This window comes from Austrofundulus limnaeus, unplaced genomic scaffold, assembly GCF_001266775.1.
Source record: "Austrofundulus limnaeus strain Quisiro unplaced genomic scaffold, Austrofundulus_limnaeus-1.0 Scaffold13, whole genome shotgun sequence".
Classification (NCBI taxonomy): domain Eukaryota; kingdom Metazoa; phylum Chordata; class Actinopteri; order Cyprinodontiformes; family Rivulidae; genus Austrofundulus; species Austrofundulus limnaeus.
In genome coordinates, this window is record NW_013952415.1 from 76,575 (window position 1) to 88,762 (window position 12,188).

Consider the following 12,188-nt stretch of genomic DNA (forward strand, 5'->3'; position numbering starts at 1 on the left):
TGACAGGCACAAGCTGGTATAGAAAACACATTTGAACTTGGTCAAAGTTCATTCTGCAAGTCCAATGCTGCAGGCAAAGCCATGCTGCAATGACATGGCAATGCACATTTGTTTTTACATCGTAAAAACCCATGTCTAGTTGTTTTTGATATTGTTTTAAATCACTACATTTATTACATAAGGTTCTGTATGTTGTATTCATGATAAAATGCATCAAAATAAACTATTTCAAAGGGAACATATCTTTGTAATACTTGGTTTATTTACATAATGACTTTAATTGCTGGATGTTCGGCCCCTGTGCTGTTGGTCTGCATTAAATGGGCCCCGGAGTTGGTTTTTTGTGGATCAACCACTTGGAGACCCACATTAAAAGGCATGGCATTGTGTTGATGTGGTGCTGAGCCAAARATTGTCTCATCCAGGCTGAGGAGTAAAGACAGCTGTCCTGCAGCGGAAATGGGTGAGTCCACGTTTGGTTTCCAAACTGGAAAAGTACAATCAAGGCATAAAYCCTCCCCTTCTGATAAGAAACCCATTATTTCCAAACAAGAACAAGAACAGGAAYCCCACCATAAAACTACAACGTCCAAATGACTGCTCAAACACCATTAAACGWACATTTAAAGAGTCTTTAGAGAAAACTGGCTTGTTTCCTCTCTTAGTTTTGTTTAACTCTYAAAGAAATCTAGATTCCCACCACTGCCAGGCTTTGCAGAGAGATCTTACATCTCCTTTGAAGGCCTGATGTCTTTGTGTCCTCCGCAGTCCAAAGCCATGCGTGAGCGATGGCTCCTCCAGGGAATGGCGGCCGAGGAAGAGGAGGCCCGGCGGAAACAGCTGGAGAAGGATGAGGAYCAGGGCAAAATGCTTGAAGATATGATACACAGGTAACGATGCACCACTCTGCTCGTTTTCACAAGCGCTCGTTCAACAGAGAAGGAACAAAAAGAATGACAGGAAACACAAACTTTAGCAGTGAAAAGAAAGGGTTGAAAGCGAGACGAGTGAAAGTGGAGCAGAATGTAAAAGGAAGCAGAAACATTGAGGAGAAGAAGTGGTMGAAAGGCTGGGAAAAAAAGGAGAGAGTGATGGGCTACATGAACTTCCTCTGTTTGTCTTTAGGAGGGGCTTCCTGATTCCCATTACTGCAGCAAGACAGTCACTGATTCCCTCGTGAAGTTTYGAGCATGAGGTCATACCGCGAATAAAACACCAGCCAGCTCTTGTCATTATGATGCTGCTGCTGAGCCTTCTCTGAAACAAAGTGAAGCAGACTGAAAGGGGTTGATTAAATTCAGCAGAAAGCATGTTCTCTGAAACTAGAAGATTTATTAAACTCAGAATTAAGTCAAATTTGCTTTAAATAACCTGAGCAATTTTTCAGATTCCTGCTTTGACTCCTCATATCATGAGCAGTTCCAGAGATATGCCTTGATTTGTCTCATTAAGCAGGATAACTCACTGATGTTTGGTCTGAATCTCAATTTTAGGTTATTCTAATGAGGAATATTTGGTGACATTTTAAAGAGAAAACCTTGAACAGTTGATGAATATTAAGATTTACCAGCTGAGAAGAAAAAAACAGTCTCTCTCTCCCAGGGAAAACGTCAAAAGTTCAAAGCTTTTCTGCTCAAAATCATGTTTTTTGTAGTTATTGCTCCTAGGCTTACAGATATTATTTGTATTTATTCATGATATTTTGACAYAAAGCAATTGTTGCAAACAWTTTAACCAAAACATCATTTCTGTTTCTCCACACCTAATCCTCGGTTCGCTGCGATGGGTCATATATTTTTTATTCTGATTCTAAAGCAACACTCAGACATGCATTTGGTMCAAAATAGATTTAAAACACATGCATCATTTTAACCACTTACTATCCCATAAACTTCAGTCCTTAAACCTAAAATCACTGAAGGTTTTCTGCAGTTGTGAAGGAAAATAAAATCGTCACCCATGGATTTAAGTTTTAAATGTTTTTTTTTTATGTTTCTTTCTTGTTATACTTATAAATGTATTGTATGTTTACTGTCGTGATATATTCTGAATCATTTCAACTGATGATGTGAGCTTCGGGTAGAGCGCCTTTAAAGTGTCATTTCTTGTTCCAGATTAAAACACACACACACACACACACACACACACACACACACACACACACACACACACACACACACACACACACACACACACACGTAGTTTCTGCACAACTAGAATGCAGAACTGTTTGTTTTGTTATTATTGGAATGTGAACATGGAAGAGATGATGGAATAGGAAGTTTGAGGACCACAGAAAAAGTTTTAACTGCAACTAGGAATTTTTGCTGCTCGGATAAAGAACCACTCCTTGCATCAGAAATAACCTGAAATAACCAGTTTTGGGACTGGTTTCTGCTAAAGGTATAAAAAAGATGCTGTGTCCTCAGCCTCAGCTTGTATTGCTGWATGCATGTTGACTCTCATTTTATTGCAATAAAATTACACAGAGACCACTGTAGTGAAGAACCTTTTTGATCACGTATTTCTGCACTTTGTTTAACAGATATGGAAAAGTTTTTTTTTCCACCACACAGTTTTTTTACTTTGTTGAATGGAGTTGGTTCTGCTCCGCGTTTCTTTGGGTTTTGGTTGTTTGGTTTTGCAGAACATAACTGACTCAGTAAATGATGACTGACCGCACYGCAGCTTAAAGACTGCCTTGTCTTTGTGGCCGTTTTCTGAAAGTGCCTATTGAAAACTGAAAGCGCATTTGACCAGACCAGCCCTTCAAAATACTTTGCCATCCTGCGAGCCAGACTCCCACCCCACCTCCTCATATTACAGCACGAAAGACTCTGCGAAACGGCTATCAGCCGTGCACTGAAGCTCACAGTGTCCGTGGTGTAAACAGAGCAGCGGTGAATGGTCAAACAGACAGCACTGTTGGCTACAGTCGAGTTGTGACTTGTGGAGCCGTTTCATGTGAATCGCTTCATTCAGTTGTGGTGAAAAGAGCTGCTGTCTCACAGACATATTGCACTTTGTGGTTTTAATTACTCGCYAAAGCAATTGAGCTTTAAACAACTCTGCATGTGTCTGGTTTATTTATCTCTCTCTCTCTCTTTAACAGTGRAAAGCCTTTTGAACGATTGGCTTAAAACGCTGACGAAGCTGGAAACTGTTAGAGGCAAAAGTGACAGTTTGTGCRACTGCTTCTGTTAGCATAATCATTTTTATAAAGCACCAGGTGGAATTTAATGAAGTTCTCAGAACYTTATCATTGAATATCRACAGCTGATTAACATTTGGAGTCGGTCCAGTTTCCAGGCGACCCCCGCAGCTCGTCAGGTTGATGTCATTGGGTGAAGGTGAAGTATTTCTGGGCTTGATGCCCCTGCAGGAGAGGACACTGACAGACACCACGTGCACATTTCAGGCAGAGGGTGTGTCGCCTATATTTACACTCTGCTGGACACCATCCCAGAATATCCCGTAACAAGTGGGGGGGCTGGAATGTTTCCACCGCTGACAGGGGGACAGAGGTGAAATGTTGGCTTGAATGTGAGGGCTGAATACTCTGGAGCGTGACAAAGAGTACAAAGCTGTAATCATTTCTGAAATCTGAAATTCAGCGCTGAAACTTACACCCACGTTTATCCTCCTGCTGGACAAACTTTTTTTTTAAAGTGGACTTCACCGTCTCACGGGCTCGGACCTCTTGTTGGTCCATAAACTCTGCAGAAAACACCCCAGTGTGTCACGATTGGTGTCTGTGTTTTTATTCTAGTTTTCTYTCTWGTCATCTGTTTTCCTCCTCCTGTCTGTCTTTGCTCCAGCCCCGCCCACTCACACCTGATCCTCATGTTTCTCCRCCAGGTGTTTCTTGTTTGTGCTCATTAGTCTCACCTWTAAATTCTGTCTTGTCCCCACATCRCTGTTTGTTTGATCATTGTTCTGTACTGTGTTGTGTGTTCCAGCTTTAAGGTTTTCATGTCCTGTGTTTTTTGCCTTGTTAATTTCTTGAGCTGCCCCATCAGCACTTTTTGTTTAAATGATTTTTGGTTTTTTMWAACTGCCTGCGCCATGGGTTCTTRTCMGCCTGAAAACCGTGACACAYTGTGGATSCACTATACAGGCTGGAAAACATGGAAAATAAAAATGGAAAAGAAGAACTGAGCAAAAAAATAAAAAAAGACAAGATGGAACAAAAGTCTTGTCAGACTATCCTGAGCCTGAATCAGCAAAATGTGACTCAAAGTCTAGAAGCATTCCCTGGAAGATGTCAGTCTGGTCCTTGACATCTATAATATTCAGCTTGAAAAAAAATTACAGCCAAAGTTTTTATGTTTTAAATCTTTAGTGTCTTTCTTAGTTTATTGTAGAAAATGTGTAAAGGCACAGGGTTAATTGACCCCCAACAAATAAAGCTATTGTTTTCAGCAAGGATCTCCCACAGCAAATGTTAGTACAACATCTGTGCAATTGACTGAATTAAAGTAGGGATGCACCGATATGAAAATTTCAGCCGATATCGATATCCAATAATATTATCGGAGTTATGGCCGATAACTGATATTACACAAACACACTAATTAGTTATTTACATACTGTATACACACAATCACGCTTGTCTTTTTTTGATACAGTAAAAAAATGACCAGACCTCTGACATGGCTCTGCTTCAGTTATCCCTGGCTGCACTGCGTCACTAACACTAAACGGATACCACTTGACCAACTGTTTCTCTTCCAAAAACAGAAACATCAAACTAAAAAGTGGGAAATCAATATTGGATGTTAATACCAGCCTAGTTTTAATTGTCMGACTTGTATGWTATTCTAAAAAAGGACCAATATCGGCCGARACACTGTAGGTGTTAGTGCTGATATATTGTGTATCCCTAAATTAAAGTTGTTATTGTTCGTGCAGTTTCGTTACTTTCCCAACCTTAGTCTCCTACCAGAAACCACAAACCTAATGGAAAACAAGCTATAAAAATCAAAAGACAAAAACGCCCACAAACAACTGCAGCTTTGTACCATTTTTTTATAGGTTCTGCCTGCTTTTTTGCTTTTTAACCAAAAATAAAAATAAAAGCGGTAAAGCAACAGAGCCATCTTTGTGCAGGCTGTTACTAACATACCTCCAGCTACTGAGAGCGAAAACTGTGTGGCATCCACGTCTGTTCGAAAAACTCGACAAAACGACAGCGCGATAAAGAAACAGAGGCCACTGTGTGGAAGAGGTGAGGGTGAGGAGACAGAATGACAGGGTGGCAGCAGCCGTGGTACTTTTACAGAAATCCCTATCATTACATGAACAGGCGGGGTAAATACAGAGCAGAGGAAGGCCCATTCACAGGGTGGGCCCTGAGCTACCCGCACCGTGCCCCTTTTGGATCATGGCTCGCTTTGTGTCGCGCAGACAGCTTTGTGCAAATGTTGTCGTCATTGTGAGGAAGATGTGTGGTTTTTCAGCCTGAGCGCCCTGCCTCGAGGCAAGTTTCTCAATTCGTCCGGGTAAATTGTGCAAAACTGGAGGCTTTTATGCAGTTATTGACACTGATAGAGCATGCATCGAGTTTTAGCTCAGAAAAACATGTGGGTCGTCATACAACCTGGCTCACTTTTCCTCAGTTTTTTATTTGTTCAAAATAGTTACATAATCACACGTTACTGTTGTATAAAAACCAGTCTGTTTCCTGCTGGTGCTCTTCTACTGACAGAAAATCAGTGTTTTTATCTCATCTATCAAAAAAAAAAAAGACCAGAACACAAAAAGTCTTGGTTCTAAACTGAAAACAAAAAGTCCAGGAGGGCATCGGGTTGCAGAGAAGAGAAGGAAAAAAAAGAAAGCAGACCACATATATAAAGACAGCTGCTTGGCAAAGATTACTAAAGTTTTATTTTCTTAACCTGGACTCAAAACCCAGACGTGATCCGTTTCAGCTGGAACTAAATGTAGCTGCAGCAAAAATAAACTTTTAACACCCAAACTCTCCAGGAAAGAGTACTAAAGCTTAAAATTATACCCTGGAAGATATGAAGTTAAAGCAGCTCACCGGGTTTGAACAAACCAGGCAAGACCACCATAATGAGCAACATCTCAGTTAAGTAAATATTTCACTTTACAATTAACTCTTTTGAAAAAACAAATTAGTTAAACCATTTTTTTGGACTGAAGGGATCATAAAGTCACAATTCCTGAAAAGCATAAATTTAAAATGATTCTTTTTTTTTAAGGCTTTTCAGACGTTCTCCTTTGTCATCAGCTTTCCATTCACCAATGTGCTTCCATATTCACCCCCTGTCATTTCGCTTTTGCACCCTTTAAACTGAAAACAATGGGACAGAAAAAACTCTGTTCAGAATTAAAAAGCGACACATAATATATATTTAGCCTTGTGTGTGAATGTTACACAATGACAGTGTGCCCTTCGTGATAAAAGAGAAAACAAGGGACATAAAGGGAGATACAGCGGGTAAAATAAGTATTGAACACGTCACCATTTTTCTCAGTAAATATATTACTAGAGGTGCTAATGACATGAAATTTTCACCAGATGTTGGTAACAACCCAAGTGATCCATAGATACAAAGAAATCAACCATAAATGTCCAGAAATGAAGTTATTTGTAATAATGTGGAATGGCACAGGGAAAAAGTATTGAACACATGAAGAAAGGGAGGTGCAAAAAGGCATGGAAAGCCAAGACACCAGCTGAACTCTCTCAGTAATTAGAAAACAAGCCTGCCCCTTGTCAGTGCAAATTAATATCAGCTGGTTCAGTCCCAYATGATGGCCAGGTATCACACAAGAACCATCTGATGATGGGTAAAAGTAAAGAGCTCTCTCAAGACCTTCACAACCTTATTGTTGCAAAGCATAATGATGGCATCGGTTACAGAAGAATGTCTAAACTTCTGAAGGTTCCAGTGAGCACTGTTGGGGCCATAATTCAGAAGTGAAAGAACATCATTTCACCATAAACCGACTACGACCAGGTGCTCCTCACAAGATTTCTGACAGAGGAGTGAAAAGAATTATAAGAAGAGTTGTCCAAGAGCCAAGGACCACTTGTGGAGAGCTTCAGAAAGACCTGGAATTAGCAGGTACGATTGTTTCAAAGAAAACAATAAGTAATGCACTGAACCACCATGGCCTGTATGCACGCTCACCARYCAAGACTCCACTGCTGAAGAAACAGCATGTTGAAGCCCCTTTAAAGTTTGCTGCACAACATTTAAACAAGTCTGTGTAATACTGGGAGAATATAGTCTGGTCAGATGAGACCAACATTGAACTGTTTGGATGCCAGAATACACATCATGTTTGGAGGTCAAATGGCACTGCACATCAGCCCAAAAACACCATACCAACAGTGAAGTTTGGAGGTGGGAACATCATGGTGTGGGYCTGTTTTTCAGCATATGGTACTGGCAAACTTCAAATAATTGAAGGAAGGATGAGTGGAAAAATGTACAGAGACATTCTTGATAAAAATCTGCTTCCATCTACCAYGATGATGAAGATGAAACGTGGCTGGACATTTCAGCAAGACAATGAGCCCAAACACAAAGCCAAGGAAACTCTCAGTTGGTTTCAGAGAAAGAAACTAAAGCTGCTGGAATGGCCCAGCCAATCACCTGACCTGAATCCAACAGAAAATCTATGGAAAGAACTAAAGATCAGAGTTCATAGAAGAGGTCCACGAAACCTTCAAGATTTGAAGACTGTTTGTGTGGAAGAATGGGCCAAAATCACACCTGAGCAATGCATGCCACTAGTTTCTCCATACAGGAGGTGTCTTGAAGCTGTCATTGACAACAAAGGCTTTTGTACAAAGTATTAGATAAATTTCAGTAAGTGTGTTCAATACTTTTCCCTGTGCCATTCCACATTATTACAAATAACTTCATTTKTGGACATTTATGGTTTGATTTCTTTGTATGTATGGATCACTTGGGTTGTTACCGACATCTGGTGAAKATTTCATGTCATTAGCACCTCTAGTAATATATTTACTGAGAAAAATGGTGACGTGTTCAATACTTATTTTACACGCTGTATATGTTATGATCACAACCCAGAACATAAAGAGCCAGAGTCGGAGGAATCTTTATGCAAATTTGATTTATGGCCATAAATGCGACCTAACAGGATTTGTTGTCCTTCATCCCTGAGATGCAGGCTGGTGTCTTGAAAGCTGCTGCTTCTGTGCTCAGCAGCTGCTCAGCCTAAATAAAGATCCCGGCTCTCTCCTCGCTGCACAGAACAGTAACTGTGTTCCTGTGTGAGAGTGGAGCTGAGTCCAAAGTGTAGCTGCAGTTGTGCAGTCAGAGAAAAAATATTAGCGTTGCGATTCCCTGACGAACAGATAACAGTTACATAATGAGCCAGGGGGACGGCATGCTTTCATTCTAATACAATGAAAATTGAAGAAATTTAAAACCTAGGAATTTTTTTAAGAAATGCTTATTGTCCTCTTTTTGTTTCATATTATAAATTATAGCATAGTTTGAAAAACTAATCATCCGTGATCAGTTACTGCTCAGTATCTTACCGCACCTACTAGATTGACTCTAAGTTAAATCTGAAATCAGTCAGTTGTATTTTTACCAGTGTTGTATAAAGTACCACAAAGTGATACTTGAGTAAAAGTACAAAACTACTTTGGTAAAAGTTTTTACTTGAGTAAAAGTCTTAAAGTATCTGATCATTTTTGTACTTAAGTATTAAAAGTAAAAGTACTGATTTAAAATGAGTAGTTGGATTTTCTGTYATGAGATTTATTATGAGGTGACCTGCAGTGAAATGCAGTATTAAAATAATGATGAATTTATGTTTGTTCCTTTTCCCCAAAATGAAAATCTATCTGAGGGCTGCCGCCAAATACAATGATTTAATTCATGAAATACAAATACTTCTTAAGTACAGTCCTTTTATTTTAATGATCATGTCCTGCTGGAGTGTGACATGATTTGTTTGTGTAGATACTAATATGGTATCATAATTTTATATATTTATACTTCTCATTCAACTACAGTTAAATTCACTCTAAGAGGCACAGTTTATATGGATACTATTTATTTATTTACAATAAGCTGGAATGAAAACAAGCAAAAATGAAATAAAAGTAACAACTTTCTACTTCTTTTTTAAAAATGTAAGGAGTAGAAAGCACAAATTATTGTGTGAAAATGTAAGAAGTAGAAGTAAAAAGTAGGCTGAAAATAAATTACTCAAGTGAAGTACAGATACCCAAAAATTCTACTCAAGTGTAGTAACAACTTAGTTACTTTACAACTCTGATTTTTACATCCATTGATTACTTTCTGAGTGTCTCATTCATTAGAAAAAAAGTTAGTTTCAATTGAAGCGATTCAGCTTCGCTGACCTCAACCAGTCAAATTCACACATTCTTTCAACAAATTCTTCAAATCACTGAAAAGCTCCAAAGGAAGTCGGCCAAAGCTGGAAATCATCTTTCCTTCTGTCAAACATGAACTCTCCCATCATCTCTACCTTCAACATGTTACAGACTCTGCTTTCTTTCAGTTTTCCTTTGCTTTTTTTTTCTTCTTCGCCATTTGTCACTCAGAGAGACAAACACTCACATGGCACATAAAACCAGCTGTCTGCTCTTGTCTGATGTGGGAAGCAGTTAACTGCCTACCGAGGCGTATTCATGGCAACGGGCCTGCAGCTGGTAGAAAGGGCGGGGGACGGTGGGTGCCGCCACCGCTGGTCTCTTTCAGGATAGCATGTGGACAACGAAGTGTGAACTGAAAGTGGGGGAGGAGACAGGCAGGTCATGACCCTTTTTACACACACACAGGTTGATTTACAGCTAATTAATTTTGCAAGTTAGTTATTTGACAGGTTTGATACCAAATGATTTACTAATAATGAACTTAATGCCTGCTATGAAATACTGTGATTTCTGTTGCCAGCTGCCTTGACAGGAAGGTGACAAGTTAATGGTCTGCACTTAACCTGTTAATTGAATATCTTAATAAAACTTTCAGAAAGTAATCACCGGTTGTGTATCTACAACTCAACGTTTGGAGTCAAGCTGTTTGACAATGTCCACCACAGCTAACCGACCAGAAACACCCAAAACTCAATCAGTTTTACGAACAATGAAATTTGCTGTGTTTTTGCAATAAAAAGGGAATTCCAAAGACTTTTTTCTGAGCACTAACAGATCGAGCAAGGATTTTAGTTTAGTTTAGTTTATTAGTCCATTTAAAAACAAAGCTAATTCAGTGTACAAAAAATACAAATGAAAAATAAAATGAAAGGCAGCAGACGGAAGAAAAAAAAATCTTGTAATATCTGCACCTGTTTCCATCAAAAGAAGTTCAAATAATAATAAAAAAACAGAAAAAAATAAAAAAATATGAACTTATGCAAGAAGAGATTGGCAGGCAAAGAATGCTACTTGTATTAGATGATTAAATTACCCTAATTGAGTCTAAAACTAATTCTATGATGTTGATTTTTGTCTATTCTCAGTGTTTTAGCCTGGTTTGATCACTAGAGGGAGCTACACACAAGATTCTCATAAACATTTGTGTTTCAACAGAAAGGCCTGCATATAAAATGAGACACTCGTAATCTATTCAGTGCAGCCTTCATGTATTTGAGACGCTTTACTGAAATATATTTTGAGGAAGGCTTTGAGCATTTTTTTTTTAAGTTTAATGTTTGAGTATTTTGTGTACGTAATGTTCGGATGGCTGCAGTATTTATACTTTTCCAAGAATTATTAGCAGAACAAGTTCACAAAGAAAAAAAATGTCCCATCCTTTAGTCTTTTAGTGCTTGTACCATCATAGCCTGCATTATTACAACCTGAAAACTACCTATGGTCAAATAAATAATTAAATAAATCCTGCTTCCAAATTATTCTGCCCAGATCTAATTGTCGTTCAGCTGTAAACAAAATCAGTTTGTGCGTGTGTGCGTCTGTGTGCTTGTGWGGTGGAGGTGGGATGGGGGTTGTTGGAATGGGGAGAGTTGTTGCAGAGGTGCAGGGTCTGCTTTGGTTTGATAAGACTTCCTGCAGGTGAATATAAAACGGTTTATCCATGAGAAAAACTGAGCAGTTTGTGTGTGGATGAACCAAATTATCAACTGTTAGTCAGAGCTGAGAAAGAGACAGCTGTGAGGATGCAAAGAATGGTATTTAAGTGTTTTTATGTTCACTTTTCAGTATTGTGTTAATGTTTTTTTTTTTTTGTTCTTTTCCTTTTAAAATGGCAGATTATTGGTCAGAAATACACAAGAAGTGTTTTTTTTAATGAAACATCTGAACGTTAGACTGTACTCAGAGATTAACTCTGGGCAGATTTGTGCTTTTTTAAATAAGTGATGTGAAGACCAGCAGTCCTTCCACTGCTCCTTCACTTTTGATTATCTCCTGATAGCATGATATTTTAACACCCTTTGCATGAGAATTCAAACAAAACCAAAATCTCCAAAAATGGATGACAAAGCATGTCTTTTTTTTCCCAGGGAAAATGAACCCAAGCAGTGAAAATGTTCAAATAAAATGACTATCAGCTTAACATTGAGCAATCAACTTTTTCCTTAAATGGGACCATCTAAATCAGGGGTGGGCAATCCTGGTCCTCGAGGGCCGCAGCCCTACAGGTTTTATGGTTTTCCCTGCTCCAACACACCTGATTCAGACATTAAATTACCTCTTCCAAGTTCTACAGTATGGAGGACCCAAACTGACATAACTAGAAAAAAGGCAGCAATATATAAATGGACCAATAAATAAATTTAATTAAAAATGTACCAATTGAATTAAAAAGGAGAGCTTTTCCTCACGTTTTATAATTTAATTCACCTTCATATTTATTTTTCCAATGGAGGACCCAAAGTGACATAACTAGAAAAAAGGCAGAAATATATAAATGGACCAATAAATAAATTTAATTAAAAATGTGCCAATTGAATTAAAAAGAAGAGCTTTTCCTCACGTTTTATAATTTAATTTAATTTATTTTTCCTGTATTTTAGGGGTGCAACAATACATGTACCCGCGAACAGTGCTTTAAGTTCAATACACACTTGTATCGAACAACACAGATTCTTAAAATTTACTTTATCAACTTGTCTTCTGAAGATGCTCTGTGTTGAAGGATCAGTGGATCTGTGTTCGACTACTCCACCTAGGCTGCATTGTCGAGCAC

The 12,188-nt window shown here is 38.7% G+C and overlaps 1 protein-coding gene across 1 annotated transcript in view; it reads left to right on the forward strand.

The window, feature by feature from the left end:
- The window catches only part of palm2akap2 (palm2 and akap2 fusion), a gene marked incomplete at its 3' end in the record, with an annotated part of 47,129 nt that overhangs the window by 30,908 nt on the left and 4,033 nt on the right, over positions 1 to 12,188 (forward strand). Inside the window, 1 exon segment of the mRNA XM_014002379.1 lies at positions 769 to 890. Within this exon segment, the coding sequence (XP_013857833.1) occupies positions 769 to 890 (122 nt within the window).